Source organism: Xyrauchen texanus, chromosome 18 (genome assembly GCF_025860055.1).
Source record: "Xyrauchen texanus isolate HMW12.3.18 chromosome 18, RBS_HiC_50CHRs, whole genome shotgun sequence".
NCBI classification, from domain to species: Eukaryota; Metazoa; Chordata; class Actinopteri; order Cypriniformes; family Catostomidae; genus Xyrauchen; species Xyrauchen texanus.
The window spans coordinates 11,193,323-11,213,073 of NC_068293.1; the positions used below are offsets into that span (position 1 = coordinate 11,193,323).

General features: G+C 37.8%; 2 protein-coding genes across 2 annotated transcripts in view; one reads left to right on the plus strand and one right to left on the minus strand.

Moving 5' to 3' along the window:
* Window positions 1-12,072, plus strand: LOC127658581 (ras-related protein Rab-20-like). The gene is made up of 2 exons (XM_052147948.1): window positions 1-457; window positions 10,368-12,072. Exons 1-2 carry the CDS (start codon window positions 268-270, stop codon window positions 10,913-10,915), a joined length of 738 nt encoding a protein of 245 aa, XP_052003908.1. The 5' UTR covers window positions 1-267; the 3' UTR covers window positions 10,916-12,072.
* A 135-nt stretch (window positions 12,073-12,207) lies between these two features.
* Window positions 12,208-19,751, minus strand: part of LOC127658568 (collagen alpha-2(IV) chain-like) — a 165,951-nt gene continuing 158,407 nt past the window's right edge. The window contains exons 47-48 of the mRNA XM_052147928.1: window positions 15,428-15,714; window positions 12,208-15,133 (exon numbers count right to left, since the gene is read on the minus strand). Of these exons, the coding sequence (XP_052003888.1) occupies window positions 14,879-15,133; window positions 15,428-15,714 (542 nt within the window). The 3' untranslated portion in view covers window positions 12,208-14,878. The remainder of the gene's footprint in view (window positions 15,134-15,427; window positions 15,715-19,751) is intronic.

Below are 19,751 nucleotides of genomic sequence, written 5' to 3' on the forward strand. Positions count from 1 at the left end.
TAAATCTGACTTGGAAGGAACAACTTTTGTAGTGTTAGAAAATTGCCGTTGTTACTAACTTTATTGAATACAAAAAGGTGTGTGTTGTATTCTATAGTCTAATCCACACGAATTAGGTTCGTTTCGCCATATATTTTCTACGAAGGATGTCAGGCTGGATGTTATAAGATAATGCACTTTAAAACACTGGGGCCAATAGCCCGTCCTCTGATTTGGTGCTTTAAAATCTAAGAGTTGAGCTCGCATGAGTGGCATGTGTTTGGAGCCATGCATCAATCTTCAAGGACCAAGAAACCCGACGTGAAAATCGTCATTCTGGGGGACATGAATGTGGGAAAGACTTCTCTCCTTCACAGATACACGGAGAGGAAATTTAAAGACACAATCAGCACAGTTGGAGGGGCGTTTTTCCTGAAACAGTGGGGACCCTACAACATATCCATATGGGACACTGCAGGTACGACATTCATTTTATATATATATATATATATATATATATATATATATATATATAAAATAATATTAATAATAATTTTCAATTCAGAGACATTAGGTTTTGGTGAAAATATAGCAGCTTTTCTGAAAAATAAATAAACATCATAATTTTATTTAAATGGGGAGTTTTTCTATTAGATCAGATGGCAAAATACATTTTTAGAGCATAAATAAAAGTGCTGTTTCATTCTAGCAGCTAAAGGCTGCCTGAAGTTAAAATGAAAATAAAGTCAGCTGACCTAAGTAAAGCAACATGCCCTATTAATGTTTGATGAAAGTGGTGTCAAACATACCTGTTTGAGACATCTCAGTTTTGGGAAGCTTTTATTTGTGAAACATGATTTCTTTTTATTTGTTCGTTTCAGTTTCTGCTATATTCACTTATGTTTGTTATATATTTTCTCACATAGTAATGGCTTTGTTTTTTGTAAAGGGCAGCACTTTCTGTTCCTTATTCAGATGACCTATTTCAGTACTTGCCCTGTCATGGGTGAAGTTCACTAAAATTGACCCAGTTGTGAAATACTTTTTACAGGGAAAAGTTTTGTTAATGTTTCTGCTGTTATATACTGTTTATTTTTGCATTTATGTCAGTGAATAAACCGAGCTCTTGAAGAGAAATGCTCTGCTAGACTTTTGCCAAATGTTTGAAATCTTAACCTATTAAAAGGGTGAATTATACTTTTCTTCTGGTCTAATAAGGTGTTACAACATTATTGAGGTCTCGGATTCATGACATATGAATTAGCGATCAAGTATTGATATGATGCATAATTTTAGCATGCCTTCTACACCATGAATCTACACTACCTATCAAAAGTTTAGATGCACTGACATTCTTTATTATGACTATTTTCCACATTCTTAGAATCATAGTGAATTCATCAAAACTATGAAATGGCACAAATGGAAGTATAGGAATTTTGAACAAAAATGGAACAAATCAAAATCTTATCAATTGCAGCTCTGCACACTCTTTCAACCAACTTCAGGAGATGTCACCTAAGATGCTTTTTAAAAGGAGTTCCTGGACCCTTATAGGCTACTATGCTTTTACTATCCGATCAAACACATTAAATTAAAAAGGTTTAAAATATTTGTTTTGTAAAGAAATTCATATGTATGTGAAATTTATATTTTGCAAAACAAAAAACAATGTCTTCTTATTTCAATCATTTAAACATAAGCCTTTAGATCAAAAGGTTTTGAAGATAATGAAAATTACATTCAATTATCAAGTGTGCACCAAACATAATCCATCTCTTTTTTTCCCCTGCTCAGTCACTTCCTGTGGAATTTTATTCTGTTCAGATGACCCTGTGTAGTGCCGTTTGCATCACTTATCAGGCAAAAAGTCACATGCTTGTGTGCGTGTGTGTGTGTGTGTGTGTGTGTGTGTGTGTGTGTGTGTGTGTGTGTGTGTGTGTGTGTGTGTGAAGAAATGGAACGGTGCGTTTTTTTGTGGGGTAGAAATGATGTTAATTCAGAATTTCTGAAGTTGACCAATCCTCTGATTTCCAAAATGTATGAATACGGGTCTGTTTGAAAGTGTTTGTTTCAATGGAAAAAAACAAAACAGGATTTGATTACTGGTACAAAGCAGGCTACAGAATTACAAAACTTTAAGAATTACCAACTATAATTTAAGAAGGGGTTAACAGCTGATGGATTTGACAATATAATCAGAATTTGCATATCACACATTATCATATGTAGTGGCTATTCTAGCTTTACTATCTCTCTCTCGCTCTCTCTCTCTCTCTCTCTCTCTCTGTATATATATATATATATATATATATATACACATACACACTGGCAGCCAAAAGTTTTGAATAATATACAGATTTAGCTGTTTCAGAGGGAAACTGGTACTTTAATTCACTAAAGTGGCAATCATGCTAAATTACTAATTTGGTACTAGAAAATCACTTGCCATTTATATCAAACACAGTTGAACGATATTTGGTTTATTAAATGAAGCTTAACATTGTCTTTGTGTTTGTTTTTGAGTTGCCACAGTATGCAATAGACTGGCAGGTCAATATTAGGTCAAACATTTCCACAAAAAAAAAAAGAAACCGCTTTCTCTAGAAACTCATCAGTCACTCATTGTTTTGAGGAATGAAGGCTATACCATGCTTGAAATTGCCCAAAAAACTGAAGATTGCATACAAAGGTGTACAATACAGTCTTCAAAGACAAAGGACAACTGGCTCTAACAAGGACAGAAAGAGATGTGGAAGGCCCAGGTACAACTAAACAAGAGGATATATATAGAAAGTTGAAGTCAGTAAGTACACTTAGGTTGCTTAAGTCATTAAAACTCATTTTTTAACCACTCCACAGATTTAATATTAGCAAACTATAGTTTTGGCAAGTCGTTTAGGACATCTAATTTGTGCATGACATGAGTCATTTTTCCTTTTACAGACAGATTGCTTCACTTTTAATTGACTATATCACAAGTTCAGCAGGTCAGAAGTTTACTGTGCCTTTATGCAGCCTGATGATTAAAATGATGGCAAGCCTTTAGGCAATTAGCCAATTAGCTTCTGATAGGCTATTTGGAGTCAACTGGTGGTGTATTTTAAGGCCTACCTTCAAATTCAGCAACCCTTAGCTTGACATCATGAAAAAATCAAAAGAAATCAGCCAAGACCTAAATATATTGTGGATCTCCACAAGTCTGGTTCATCCTTGGGAGAAATTTCCAAATGCCTGAATGTACCACATTCATCTATATAAACAATAGTACGCAATTATATACACCATGCACAGCTAATTCACTAAAAAACTGTGTGTGAAAAGTGCAAAATAATCACAGAGGTACAGCAAAGGAGCTTGGGAACAGGTAGACAAGTATCTGTATCCACAGTAAAACATGTCCTATGTCGACATAACCATAACCTGCAACCTGACCAACACTGCCAACGCTGACTGGCAAGAGCGAAAACAGGCTACAGTGTGGATGTTTTGTTTGAAACCCTTTTTGATCTGGTTCTGCCCTCCATTCTGAAGAAAAGTAGTGAGGGAGAGAGCTCCACAGTGGATCTTGAGACACCGATTGAGGTGAAAAGGACTAAAGCTATAGGATGATGTGTCTAGAGCGGGGTCAAGCATAGGAGATGTGAGGATTGTGACATTGTTTTGTGAATCAATGCCAAAGGAGAATTGGATCAAATATAAAAAATGTAAAAAAATCAAGTTGCCACAATTACAGCTACAGTAGATCATTTGACCGGAATAGTTCGCCCAAAAATGAAAAGTACACTGTCGCGCCGCCCTAGAGAGCGTTGCTGCCCCAGGCGGCTGACTGTATCGCCTATGCCAGGATCCGCTACTGATAGTGTAGTAGTTGAAGCAGAATGTTCAGGTTTAACACCATATTCAGATTCATAGTGGTTGTTACGTGAGAAGGTGACAGTCTCAACTCTATCTTTATAGGGCAGTGTTTTGGAAAGAGTGGGTTCGGTTTCGCTTGCAGTCCCAGATCGGCTCAAATAGTTTACAGCCTTTTAAAGACCAATAAGGTCCATTTAAATATAAGACCTCAACACTTGAGAACCCCAACCCCTGAAATTGTTCTGTCCCCCCCATTGTTCAAGACATTGTTATGGCCTTGCCTGTAACCACACATTCTATATTAATGCAGAGATTATTTCATTCTGAGGTATATATACATATCAGAATCAGCTTTATTGCCAAGTATGCTTAAACATACAAGGAATTTGTCTTGGTGAGAGGAGCTTATACACATATGTACATAAACACACAGACATACACGTATGTAATGCAAATCTAATACAAATCTGTTATGTACAGTGGTGGTGGCGTAGTGGGCAAAAGCACTAAACTGTTAAGCAGAAGGTTTTCGGTTTGATCCCCACAGCCACCACCATTGTGTCCTTGAGCAAGGCACTTAACTCCAGGTTGCTCCGGGGGGATTGTCCCCGTAAACAATCGGGGATGAAATGACAGAAGGAATGAAATGACAGAAGAGGTTGGATGTGTTGGATAAATATAAAAAAGACTGAAATGTGTATTGCACATAATTATTGCTCAATGGGGCAATTTTAACTGTTCATGAGATGAATAACCTGAGAGAAAATACTTTTCCTGTACCTGGCGGTTCTGGTGCTCAGAGCTCTGAAGCGTCGGCCAGAAGGCAACAGTTCAAAAAGGTAATGGGCAAGGTGAGTGGAGTCCAGAGTGATTTTTCCAGACTTTGTCCTCACTCTGGAAGTGTACAGTTGAAGGGGGGCAGGGGGCAAACAACAGTCCTCTTAGCAGTCCGAACTGTCCTTTTGTAGTCTTCTGATGTCTGATTTCATAGCTGAACAATCCAAAGACAGTTATTGAAGTGCAAAGGACAGACTCAATGACTACTGAGTATAACTGTATCAGCAGTGCCTGTGGCAGGTTGAACTTCCTAATCTGGTGAAGGAAGTACAAACTCTGCTGGGCCTTTTTCACAATGTAGGTCACCCACTTCAGGTCCTGTGAGGTGGTAGTGCCCAGGAGCCTGAATGACTCCACTGCTGCCACAGTGCTATTTAAAATGGTGTTGGGGGGGTCAGTGTTGGAGTGTTCACAATCATCTCCACCGTTTTTGAGCATGTACAGCTCAAGGCTGTTTTGACTGCACCAGAGAGCCAGCTGTTCAACCTCCCTTCTATATGCAGACTCATCGTCATCTCTGATGAGGCTGATGACAGTGGTGTCATCTGTAAAGTCCAGGAGCTTGGCAGAGGTATCCTTGCAAAGAGCAAACATCCCTGGGGTAGGGATGTGCGATATATATCGTCTACGATAATATCACAATTGTTGTTTTAACGATATGCAAAATCACATTATCGAGTATGCCACTCATTTTCAAAAAACAATCAAAAAGCTGTATTAAGTGTCCACGAATTCACTGCATGCTGCAGCAAAGTAGTATATTCTACTGCACATGCGCATTCAGATCGTGATGATCTGAATGCGCATGTGCAGTAGAATATACTACTTTGCTGTTGCACATTAGATTGCGGTATGACAGAAGTTAAAAATGAGCGAAGAAACGGCGAGAGGAGAAGCTAGATTTAATTGCTAGATGTGGGTCATCATCAATAGCATGGAGGTGGTTTGGTTGGTCAGATGCTAGTCAAAAGACGTCAATCTGCAAACTGTGCCGAAAATCGGTTTCAGGCAAAACCAGCTTGACCACCAACCTGTTTCACCATCTTAGAACTACCCACCGCACTGAATATGAGGAATATGAAAAGCTTCGAGTCAACTGAACCCAACACGTCAGCTGACAGGGTAAAAGCAAAAAAACACACTCCACAAACTTAGGCCGAATCATTTAGCAAAAAGTACCTTATGACAAAAAAAGTGACCGATGGCAAGAAATAACAAACACTGTCACCAGTTTGATCGCAGAAGACATGGTGCCAATTCAAGCGGTTGAGAAAGATGGTTTTAAACAACTTTTGAAAACTTTAGACCCAAGGTACACACTGCCTTGGCTTTTTTTTTACTTTATGCTAAATTTTACAGAAGGGTGTAATTTGTTTACAAATGCAATAATTGTTTTGTTTTTTTGTGCTGTGTTTGAAAGAAGTTTGGATTTGGTAACTGTGGCAGGGTGGAGGGCGGGGCCGGGTCGTGATCCTACACACCCGGTCCCGTAATAGGCTAATTATGCCTCCGTGAGGTTTAAAGGCTGACTGCAGAGGGCCATGCGGGAGAGAGAGAGATCGTTAGCGGACATGTCCGTCGTGTGTGTTTATGTTGTTCTTTTAAGTTTACCATTAAACTATTATTTATATCGTCAAGCCGGTTCTCGCCTCGTCCTTTCCAGTGAATACCTTTTACAGTAACTTTTATTACAATGTCATAGTTTTGCTTCTTGCTTGTATGTTGCACAGTTCACTTTACAGCAGAGTAGTCTTTTGTATTGTTCTTACTTGAATGCTTCAGTTTTAAATAATAAAGACCTGTTTTCCTTCAATATATTGTTTCAATTAATAATATCAACAATCAATATTATCCTGTTATGCTATTAATATGTTGTAAGAGGGAATTAGGACATTATAAGTCTTCTACAAATTTTTTTTTTGAAGGATGCAAAATATCATCTGTTTATCGTTATCAGCAAAATCACAGAAAATATCGAGATTTTATTTTTTGTCAATATCACACACATCTACGTTGGAGTTACCAGTGCTGATTGTACAGGTGCTGGAAGTAGGTTTCCCCTGTATCACAAGCTGCTTCCTGTCTGTCAGAAAGCTGGTAATCCAATGACAGATAGACATGAGAAAAGAGAGTTGGTGTAATTTATTGTGGAGTATAGCTGGGATGATGATGTTGAAAGCCAAACTGAAGTCCACAAACAGGATCCTTGCATATGTCCCTGGTCTGTCCAGATGTTGCAGGATATGATCCAATCCCATGTTGACTGTATCATCCACAGACTTGTTTGCTCGATAAGCAAATTGTAAAGGATCTAGAAAGGGTCCAGTGATGTCCTTCAGGTGGGCCAACACCAGTCTCTCAAATGATTTCATAACCGCAGACATCAGGGCGACAGGTCTGTAGTCATTAAGTCCTGTGATTTTTGGTTTCTTTGGGACAGGAATAATGATTGAGCGTTTGAAGCAGCATGGGACTTCACACTGCTCCAGTGATCTTATGAAGATCTGTGTGAAGATGGGGGCCAGCTGGTTAGCACAGGATCAAAGACACGCTGGTGAGATGCCATCTGGGCCTGAAGCTTTCCTCGTCTTTTGTTTCCGAAAGTCCCAGCTCACATCATCTTCACAGATCCTAAGTGCAGGTTGAGTGCGCAGGAGGAGGGGGATTGCAGGAGGTGTTGGTGTTTGTGTGAATTGAAGGTCAAAGTGGGTGTGGGGTGTGAGATTGGGTCTTTCAAATCTGCAGTTGAACACATTCAGGTCATCAGCCAGTTGTTGGTTCCCGCAGGGTTGGGGGTAGGAGTCCTGTAATTTGTGAGTTGTTTCATGCAACTCCACACTGATGCAGGGTCAATAGCTGAAAACGTGTTTTTCAACTTCTCTGAGTATCTTCTTTTAGCCACTCTGATTTCCTTATTCAGTGTGTTCCTGGCCTGATTGTACAAGTCCCCACCTCTGTAAGCAACCTCTTTGGCCTGACAAAGCTGCCTGAGCTCTGCTGTAAACCACGGTTTATCATTGTTGAACTTTAAATAAGTCCTAGTAGGAATCTACATATTCTCAAAGAAACTGATATATGATGTAACAGTATTTGTGAGCTTATCCAGGTCTGTGGCTGCAGCCTCAAAAATACTCCAATCCATGCAATCAAAGCAGGCTTGTAGTTCTGACTCTGCTTCATTAGTCCATCACTTTACAGTCCTTACTACTGGCTTGGTTGATTAAAATTTGTGCCTGTAGGTTGGAAGATGAACCAGATAGTGAATAGAGAGTCCCAATGCTGCTCTAGGGACAAAGCGATATACAGGTCCTTCTCAAAAAATTAGCATATTGTGATAAAGTTCATTATTTTCCATAATGTAATGATAAAAATTTAACTTTCATATATTTTAGATTCATTGCACACCAACTGAAATATTTCAGGTCTTTTTTTGTTTTAATACTGATGATTTTGGCATACAGCTCATGAAAACCCCAAATTCCTATCTCAAAAAATTAGCATATCATGAAAAGGGTCTCTAAACGAGCTATTAACCTAATCATCTGAATCAACTAATTAACTCTAAACACCTGCAAAAGATTCCTGAGGCTTTTAAAAACTCCCAGCCTGTTTCATTACTCAAAACCGCAATCATGGGTAAGACTGCCGACCTGACTGCTGTCCAGAAGGCCATCATTGACACACTCAAGCAAGAGGGTAAGACACAGAAAGAAATTTCTGAACAAATAGGCTGTTCCCAGAGTGCTGTATCAAGGCACCTCAGTGGGAAGTCTGTGGGAAGGAAAAAGTGTGGCAAAAAATGCTGCACAACGAGAAGAGGTGACCGGACCCTGAGGAAGATTGTGGAGAAGGACCGATTCCAGACCTTGGGGGACCTGCGGAAGCAGTTGACTGAGTCTGGAGTAGAAACATCCAGAGCCACCGTGCACAGGCGTGTGCAGGAAATGGGCTACAGGTGCCGCATTCCCCAGGTCAAGCCACTTTTGAACTAGAAACAGCGGCGGAAGCGCCTGACCTAGGCTACAGAGAAACAGCACTGGACTGTTGCTCAGTGGTCCAAAGTACTTTTTTCGGATGAAAGCAAATTTTGCATGTCATTCGGAAATCAAGGTGCCAGAGTCTGGAGGAAGACTGGGGAGAAGGAAATGCCAAAATGCCTGACGTCCAGTGTCAAGTACCCACAGTCAGTGATGGTCTGGGGTGCCATGTCAGCTGCTGGTGTTGGTCCACTGTGTTTTATCAAGGGCAGGGTCAATGCAGCTAGCTATCAGGAGATTTTGGAGCACTTCATGCTTCCATCTGCTGAAAAGCTTTATGGAGATGAAAATTTCATTTTTCAGCACGACCTGGCACCTGCTCACAGTGCCAAAACCACTGGTAAATGGTTTACTGACCATGGTATTACTGTGCTCAATTGGCCTGCCAACTCTCCTGACCTGAACCCCATAGAGAATCTGTGGGATATTGTGAAGAGAAAGTTGAGAGACGCAAGACCCAACACTCTGGATGAGCTTAAGGCCACTATCGAAGCATCCTGGGCCTCCATAACACCTCAGCAGTGCCACAGGCTGATTGCCTCCATGCCACGCCGCATTGAAGCAGTCATTTCTGCAAAAGGATTCCCGACCAAGTATTGAGTGCATAACTGAACATAATTATTTGAAGGTTGACTTTTTTTTTGTATTAAAAACACTTCTTTTATTGGTCGGATAAAATATGCTAATTATTTGAGATAGGAATTTTGGGTTTTCATGAGCTGTATGCCAAAATCATCAGTATTAAAACAATAAAAGACCTGAAATATTTCAGTTGGTGTGCAATGAATCTAAAATATATGACAGTTTAATTTTTATCATTACATTATGGAAAATATTGAACTTTATCACAATATGCTAATTTTTTGAGAAGGACCTGTACATCTTTTATTGTTGTGTAGCAATGATCCTGTATGTTCCTGTCTCTTCTGGGGCATGTAAAGTGCTGTTTGTATTTGGTCAGTCCACGTGTGAGATTTGCTATGTTAAAATCCCCAAGAATAATAATAACAGAGTCCAGGTATTGTTGTTCTGTGATTTGATCAGCCAGCTGTTGCAGAGCTGTGTTCACACACGCGTTTGGCGCAATATACACACCAGAATAAACAAGGAAACCTCGGCAAGTAGGGCGGCTTACAGTTAATAAAGAGCGCTTCCAATTTAGGACAGCTCATCCTCTTTATTGTTGATACATCTGTACACCAACCTTCATTGATGTTAAAGCATGTTCCACCACATCTCATTTTCCATGTTAAGGAAGGTTTTGTTAGGAAGAGAACAGAGATGGTGCAAAATTGTCTGTGACTTCTCTTAAAAAAAAAAATGTAATTTTATTGTAGTAATCTCCTCACATAGTTCACTTTATTCCACCAAAGAGTAATATACAATGTGTATATATCTATATCTTTGTGCCGTCCATCCGTCCGTAAAATCATGACTTGTAAATACATTGTGAGTAATGCTTTTGGTCCACTGTAGAACTTATGCACTGTAAATACAATATAGATTTTAACACAAGTGGTTTCTAGGCTTATTGCTTAAGTATTTGGCCCATCAGATCTATTCAGGTTTGTTTTGTTTTTACCAAATGTTTAATTCTCTTTAACTTTTTACCTTTTGAATCAGCATTCAGTCACTGTTTTGTCTGTGTTTGTGCAGGTCGGGAGCAGTTCCATGGCCTCGGCTCAATGTATTGCCGTGGCGCTGCTGCAGTCATCCTCACCTATGATGTTACTAACTGGCAGAGTCTGGCTGAGCTAGAGAACCGCTTTCTATCCCTGACTGACACTGCCAATGCTGACTGCATTTATTCCATAGTGGGTAACAAAGCGGACCTGACTGACTCTCTTGCTCAAGTCCCGGACATCGAGTTCCAGAAAGGGGACGATCCCCAGCCTGTCGTTACATGTCCGACTCCTCCTGCAACTCCAATACTGCACAAACAAGTGAGCAGAGAGGATGCCATGGCTCTGTACGGACGCATGCTACGCTACAAAGGCCTGGAGGAGAAAGCATGCCTACCTGCCGAGAAGATGTGCTTTGAGACAAGTGCGAAAACAGGCTACAATGTAGATGTTTTGTTTGAAACCCTCTTTGATCTGGTTCTGCCCTCCATTCTGAAGAAAAGGAGTGAGGGAGAGAGCTCCACAGTGGATCTTGAGACACCGATGGAGATGAAAAGGACTAAAGCTGGATGCTGTGTCTAGAGCGGGGTCAAGCATAGCAGGATTGTGATATTGTTTTGTGGATCAATGCCAAAGGATAAATGGATCAAATATTTAAAAAAAATCAAGTTGCCACAATTACAGCTACAGTAGTTTGACAGGAATAGTTCACCTAAAAATGAAAATTCTTTCATTATTTACTTAGCCTAAAGTTGCTTCAAATCTATGGCTTTCTTTCTTTTGTGGAACACAGAAGGTTTTAATAAAAAATTTAAAAAAAAAACACATAAAAAAATGCACATCTTTTTATCCATACAATGAAAGTGATTGGTGACTCAGGGCTGTAAAGCTCTATTAAGGGCAATAAAAGAGCGTAAAGCTGCAGTTAAAGTAGTCAATGTGACGTGCAATATTTTCCATGTCTTATGAAGCCATACAATGAATTTGTGTGATGAACAGACCGACATTTGAATCAAACAGCACCCAAATCAAATATGACACATCAGTGACATCAAACCATTAAGACGAAAACACATGTGAAAAAATTCCTTTTGTTTTCCTTGTAAGAAAGTCGTATAAGTTTATAGCGACATTAGGGTGAGTAAATAATGACATAATTGTTGTGACTATTCCTCCTAATCACCATTTTCAAAATGTTCACAGCAGTATTAAACGTTTTTCTATGAATGAAATTGTGAAAGCACTTGGTGATCATGCTGAATAGTACTGTTTTTTTTTCTTCAATTTTAAGAAATAATTTTTACATGAAACTTAAGGTGGTTGTTGTTGTCTTTTTTGCATGAATGAATTTGGAATACTCATGGTCTCTCTTATTATATATATATATATATATATATATATATATATATATATTTGTTTTCCATATTTTTGAAAATTGTTTGACATATAATATTTTTCCACTGCCTTGCTTCCAAAGTATGGAATAAATGGACTAGCCTGTGTGGTTGGCAGTATGAATTTTGTTATGCTGAGCACAGTGATTAAAAACCAGGGTGTTAGATATTGCCAGTGGACCGTTTCCCAAATTGTTTTCGGGGAATATCTTGGATATGCAGTTTTCAAGAGTGCCTGTCTGCATCCTTCAAGTGCTTATCTTGTTCTTTTGATTTGCTTGTTTTTTTTTTGTTTAAATTTTTTTTTTTAAACAGGACCAAAGTTTTATTTTACATTAATTATTTGCCTGGTGTGGGCTCTGTATATGGTTTACCCAGGGTATTTGTTACATGTGTAAACTAATGCATAATTAATGAGTTTATATTCTTAAAGGCATAATGACATATTATTTATACTTAACATGAGAAATGACACCAATGTAACAAAGGCATTTATTTTTCTGTTATTCAATAACACAGTGTATTCAGATTGTCCACATAACATTACATTTGGTAAAAAAAATAAAAATATTTTCATGGTAAAATGTGTTTCTGAATTATAAAGATTGTTTTCTTTTTTATTCTTGTTTTGGTATCAAATTCATGCTAGTGGTTTATGGCTTTCAGGACAATAATAATTGTGCACTGGGAATGGGCAAAGCTGTTCAAAGTCCAAAATAACATGAACACTTAACTGAACCAGATTTGGTTTAGTCGATGTTTACAGACTCTTAAAAACCATGTCAGTCGAAGAATGGGAGCCTGTTTGTCTATTTACATACAAGTGGGACAAAAACTGAGCTCTTTAGAATCTTCAAATCTATCAGAAGAGATTGGACTTGTCTGATGTATCCCATAAACCTCAGATATCAGTGCAATTGGTTTAACCAAGAGTGGGTACTGAACAAATAAACAAGAATTATCCACTTGATTGGACAGCTAATAAACAGCTTCAAGTCTCAGTGTTTATGATCTTCTATTAAATAAAATATCTAAGAAATACCATATTCTGTGTCACCATGGGCTAAATAGGAATATTGTAACAGGTGTGAAAACATGACATAACAAAGGGGTTGTGCATGACAAAAAAGACTTCTTTCTGAAGTGCAGAATATTCAAAGCAATCCTCAGGAAAAAAGCACAAAGCAAAATAATGTGATGCGAGTGGGATGAATTAATATTTCCGTAAAGGTCAACCACAATAGACTTTTATAATGAAAATACACAGGTCAGTTGTGGATTTTATATATATATATATATTTCATAACTGTTTCATAGAAATGGAATAAAAAATTAAAGGGATAGTTCACCCCATAATTTAAATTCTCTAATTTTCTCAGCCTCACGCCATCCCAGATGTGTTTTACTTTCTCCTGCAGAACAAAAATGAAGATTTTTAGAAGAATATCTCAGCTCTGTAGGTTTATACAATGCAAGTGAATGGTGATCAAAACTTTGAAGAGCACATAAAGGCAGCATAAAATTAATCCATATGACTCAATCTGTGTATTCTGAAGCAATTCAATCAATTTTGGGTGAAAACAAACCAAAATGTAACTCCCTTTTCTGTTCATCTTGTCATTGCAGTCTCTAGGCACAATCATGATTTCAAGCTTGATTACACTTAGTGCTTGACACATGCGAAGACTGCTGGATGGTGCTAGGAAGTGTAATGGAGCTCGAAATAATTTTTGTCAAAAATACTGTAGATGTCAAGATTTATAGTGAACAAGTTATATTATGGTCTGCTCACACCTAAAATTGATTGGATTTCTTAGGAAGACATGGATTAAACCACTGGCGTTTTATGGATTACTTTCATGCTGCTTTTATGTGCTTTTTGAAGCTTCAAAAGTCACCATTCACTTCCATTGTATAGAACTATTGAGCTCTATAGTTTGTGTTCTGCAGAAGAAAAAAAGCCATACACATCTGGGATGCCATTAAGGGTGAGTAAATGATTAGTTTTCATGAATGATTATAATTTTTATTTTTGGGTGAACTATCCCTTATAAGATTCTGGTTCACATTCTGATCTCATTTAACAGTTCTGTTTAATTAACAGTTCTGTTAACGGTTCTCTTTACATTTCTTTGCTGTCTTTGTGATCAGTCTCAAACCAATATTTTGGATTTATTTATTGTGTCGTGTTGGTGAAGTAGCATCTATGCTACCACAACTTTTAAAATGCAAGAAACAATGAAAATAATGATTATAATTGACAACAGTAATGATTATATGACAACAGTTCTGCATATTCTAAAAGAATGTTCCAGAGCCATTAAAGGTGCTCTAAGTGATTTCAGCATTCTGAAGCTTTCACGTGACTTAGCCGTTGAATTAGCCAACAGTAGCACAATAGCACACACTTGAAAAGCGTCAATGTCCGTGGTCCACATACACATTCTTGTTTGCTGGTTACAAAGTCTACAGCTGTCACAGAGACCAGAGAGATATCTCAGGATACTTATTGCATTAATATATTTAAGGGAGTAGGAACAATTTTATTTCCATGAAAGAAATCGCTTACAGCACCTTATATGAAAATTATTTTGTTTCTGAATAAGAACCGGTTCCCCATTCTAACCTAACTGTTCAATATGGGGCCAATCACATAAAGAACTACCACGTGATAGAGAAGGCCGGAGTAGTGCATAAGAATCATTGGCTTCTTTGATTCAGCTGTATGTTCTTGCTAAAAAATAATAACACAATAACAGATCTGATAATGCTGAGGTAATAAGTTAGAAATAAAGCACAATTTCATACACAGAAAAAGTAGAGTACAGAGAAATATAATACCTACTATGCTTTTTATGTATCTCTTATGCGCATTTACACATCTTAAGTCATAAGGCACACAGTAGTGGTTAGAGTATAGGGCAGAGTGAATCTTAGGGCTTTCTGTGGCAGCATCAATGTCCTTGTGTCAATGCTTATATGTGATGCATTATATACAATCAAGTTATTCCAAAAGCCTGACATTGCGATGTTGATGTTCATTTTAATGTCTGAAATTAAATAGCTGCCATTGCATGTATTCAGCTGTATTGCATGTATTCAGCTTAATTGTGATGCTGCTGAAGTAGTGTAAAAGTTCATAGAGTACAGGTCACAGGTTCTTCATACACACTTGGCAGCGACTGATGCGTGACAGGAGCTGACCTGCTTTGAGTGTCTCAGAGGCAGGGGAATTCTGGAAGGACTGATCAATAGATGTCAACCAGAAACTCTGCTTGTTGGCAAAGTAGTGACATGTACCCTTGGCCCCATTACACTCGATGAAGGGAGTTGTGCGGAAATCTTCTAGACAAGAGCCTGGAGACACCAGAGATTGACCGCCACCCTCATCACCAGCCGCTGTGTGCTGTGTGAATGTCAGAGAAATTAAGACTTAACAGGAACAACTGTTAGAACAGTAGGAGTAATGTTAGAACACATAAACACCACCACCTAACCTATGAACAACATGAGCAATAATAATATAGTTAAACTTGCCTTAGCAAGCATGTTATATATTTTATTTAAATATTATTGTACAGCACAATGGTCAACTGTCTGTTGTTTTTAGTTATGCTTATTTAATAAATGTACAGTAAATGTGACTAAAGAGACAGAACTATTATATTTTTGAATGGACAGAAGAGAACTAATGTCTCACCATGAGGAAGGAATAGCCAATCCACAAACTTCTCCACCCAGCAGGACATTGTGGGATGGTTATATCTTGACTGTGAACTGCAATGGCCACAGATGGAGCTTCACACACAGAACAACGACTGATGTATGGCTTAATATCAGACTCCTCCACAGGCATCATAGGAATTGGTGCGGTGGTGGACAGCCAATAGGATTTGTCATTTCGACTAGCATAGTAGCATAAGTCACCAGGATTGCAGTACAGGAAGGGCATGGTGTTAAAACGAGGAAGACATGATCCAGCTAGACCTGGATAACAAAACAGACACCCTTGAGGCCTTTGAAAGCTTTCAGAACATCATTGAAACACAATCTTAAGAAACAAATTATTCAAATATTTTGTCTTGAAAAAGCCAACATACTGTTATTCTGCATACTTGGTTTAGGGGTTTTCCAGAATCCCTAAACCAAGAACAACATTTCCAATTGTGAAGCTTTCAAGCTACATCTGCCAAACTTGGTACATTTTCACATATTTCTGATGTTGCTATGACTTTTCTAACTGATCAGACGTATGGTTTTCCTGAAACAGATGATCAAAAATCCAGAAGAATCATAGACTTTAAGGTTCTTCATTTAAAAAGTTTTACTTCTAAAGTAATTAATAGTAATTGTTAAATATATGTATAAAATCATGACCACTCATGTGACATGAAGAGTTCAGTCATATCAGTAACCTTATAAAGCTCTTTTATTCTACATGAGGCAGGGGCGCATAATGGGGCAGCCATGTTAGGATTACATGACCAACTAAATACACCTAGCTTAATGTCAGTAACTGCCCTGTTATTGGACACTTTCATTAAAGGATTGAATTAATACTGTTTTACATTGCAAAGTGAATTTCTACATTGTCATTGGTAAATTAAAACCATCATTTCAACATACTTAAAAATTCCTTAATGCACCTTTAAAACAATTCAAACTTAAAATTATTTTAAAATGTCAATCTTGGCTTTTTAAAGCCAACATCAAAGTTTGTCTTTAAAAAAAAAAACTACCTATTTTGGTTATTTTAATATTGTAGATTATTTTGTTTCGTAGAGACTAACTGTTTGTTTGCTGATGCTTTCCATTGGACTGTATAAGTACAGACAGTATACAGTAAACAATATACATTGCATTTCATTAACTACCAGAGTCCTATAAATTGAAACTTTCAGGTTCTGGATCTAAAGTTGTACAAATAAAGGTGGTGATAGACATGCAGTGCTATCACAAACCACCGTGCAGCTTTAATGCCAGTGCTCCCAACCTTTTGACATATTCATTTCCATGAATTTTTCTAGTCATTCATGTTTACTGGAAAATTATTTTTTAAATTATATTATTGAGATCACACTTAAAAATAGCAATTAAATATTTACGAGCTATAATGTTTTCTCATTATAGAAAGTTTGATGATTTGTAAAGATTTTATCAATTTCCAGGCTTGGAAAGCACAATTAAAAAATGTCCAGGTTTTCCATAACTTCAGGACCCTGTAAAGTCAAATGTATGCAATTGTTTTTCTCCTGAACAAACAAAAGCACTATAGGTGAACAAAGCCTGTCTTTATACTATGTGCTGCATCAAAGTTCGTTGAGGGAAAGAAAATTAAGAATGTTACGCAGTGGCGCCCCGTCAGAGGAGGCAAGGGAGGCTAGGCCTCTTCAAAAAATTATTTCAAATGTACATAATTCAAAAGTTAACAGCTGTTTTAATAAATTAACCTAACATAAATGCCACAGATGCCTTTCATTGGTGGTAGCCCTGGTGAGTTTTAATCACTGTATGAGTCATATGAATGCCAGAAGAGGCTGACAACATAAAGGCTCAGCTCATTAGTAATCTGACCAATCAAAATGGATATTAAAATGATGGTCATCTGCTGTCCAAAATGAGCTTTTCCTCTTTCCACATTCATATTAGAGTTAACTGTTCAAGCCAATCAGCTTTCAGTAGTATGCTAATGTGTCATCAAGCTGAAGAGAAACTTTCCAAATTTGCCAAAATATCTATTAAATAAAATGTATTGGAGGATCTAAAAACATGTGAAAGACTGAATGGCAGGATCATATATAAATTCACTCATTAAAACAGTGGAGGGTGGAGTTCCTCTACACAAGGGTTTCCCAAACTGGGGTACGAATACCCCTGGGGGTACGTAAAGGTGACAATGGGGGTACGCGGATAAAATTCTGAGATTTACCGTTCATTTCATCACAGTCTAATATACATTCAAACCCAGTTCATGTATTTCTCTCTTGCAAAAATAATTTTGTGTGCCCTCATAAAGGTCAGATAACTATACAATGAAATACCCTTATCTTTTATGGTTAAAAACAATGCATCTACTCATGCATCGTGCGTCACACAAGTATCTTTATTCTACAGTCTGGTGATGTGATGTGGTGATGTGGCTTAGTGATAGCAAGTAAAATTGATTCTTCACTGTTTTACCAGACTCACAAATGTCAGTCGTCCACGGTTTGATGTTTTTTTTTCCCGCAGTTTAAAACATAATTTATATTTAAGATTAGATGCATAGGGAGTTTTGATTCTGATGGTATAAGTTCAAAAGCTTTGACAGGTGTCAGACATCTGGTGCGGCCAAATAATTTTCCACTTTCACATGCAGTAATTCTCACTCACATTTGCTTGCATGCTAGAGATCTGTTTTTACATTGGTGCATGATGTTTTTAAAAAATCACCTTGAGCTGACTGTGCAATTGCACAAATACTTACCAGAAATGCTTGAAGTCGACCGGCAATGAAGTACCTGCAATGATGCTGTCACGATTCCCCGTTGTCTGCTCAGTGTTTCTCCCCGGTCACCTGTCCCGAACTACACTTCCCATAATCCTGATCCATATCCATAATCACTGCCAGTGTCATTGTTCTCACCTGTGTTTAATTTAATCATTATCCTTCTGTGTATTTAAGCCCTGTTGTTTGTTCATTCGTTGTCGGTTGTTTTATGTTATGGTTGTCTTTGACTGTGTTCCTGCCGTGCCCTCCGTGGATGTTTCTGAAGGCGGAGCCGTGGAAGGCTCTGGAGGCGGAGCTGTGGTAGGCGGCGCCAGGAACACTGACAACAGGGAATCGTGACAGATGCGCAATTCCAGGCACAGAATCGAATGCTATTCTTGCGTACCATGATGAAGGGGGAGTTTCAAGTTATGCGGTTATATCATATCTAGCAAACCAATCTGAATCGGTAAGCCATTTATTCAATATGTACAAAACGTACAAATATAATATGTTTAATATAAGGTTGTTTTACAAAGATAATTGTGTAAAATATACATATTTTCAAAATACCTAGTGTGAAAGTTATCTATGCGTTAGAGAGGGGGAACGTGAAATGATGTTGAATATTTGGAGGAGAACGTCACTGTTAAAAGTTTGGGAACCACTGCTCTACACATATTGTGTTAGTACTGTAGATGTTATTGTCCATGGAATGAGGCCCTACATTCATTTATAAATGTTTTCATTGATCATAGTCTGTAGATGGCACTGCGTGATTTGTTTACCAAAATCAGTTTACCAGCAAAAACATATAATTATTTATGATATTTAAACACACTCTAATGCTTTATTGGTTTAATCTTTTAATACAGATTTACATATTTGTCTCCACGGAAAATTCCCTCATGGACCACCACTGAAGTCGCATCCAAACCACACCTATGATTAGTTTTAACCAATCATCAGTGTTATTCAACTAGCCAAGTTCTCCTAGATCAAGAATTTCAGGGATGTGCAGGAATATGGGAAAAACACCAAACAAACTAAAAGAAGCCTACTGTAAGTATAAATTTGACTTCATTCTGTTTGTTGGTACCTCTTAAAGAAATAGTTCACCAAAAATGTTCATTTCTCATTATTTACTCACCCTCATGCCATTTCAGATGTGTTTGACTTTCTTTCCTCTGTAGAACACAAATGAAGATTTTTAGCTCTGTTGGTCTCAACGCAAGTAAATGGTGACCAGAAATCAGAAGGTCCAAAAAGCACATAAAGTCTGCACAAAAGTAATCCATAAGACTCCAGTGGTTAAATCCATGTGTTCTGAATTGATATTATAAGTGTGGAACAGATCAATATTTAATTCCTTTTTTTAACGTAAATCTAGACTTCCACATTCTGGTGTGGAAGTGGCTATTCACATTCAGACACCTACTGGTTGGGACTAGTCAAAGGTGGAGATTTATAGTATAAAATAACTTATATATTGATCTGTTTCTCACCCACACCAATTATATAACTTCTGAAGATACAGATGTAACCAACGGAGTCT

Excerpts from the sequence above, each read along its gene's own strand:
- LOC127658581 (XM_052147948.1), top strand. The coding sequence starts at position 268 with ATGCATCAATCTTCAAGGACCAAGAAACCCGACGTGAAAATCGTCATT. Across the intron at positions 458-10,367 it reads ATCCATATGGGACACTGCAG|GTCGGGAGCAGTTCCATGGC; the intron begins GTACGACATTCA and ends GTGTTTGTGCAG.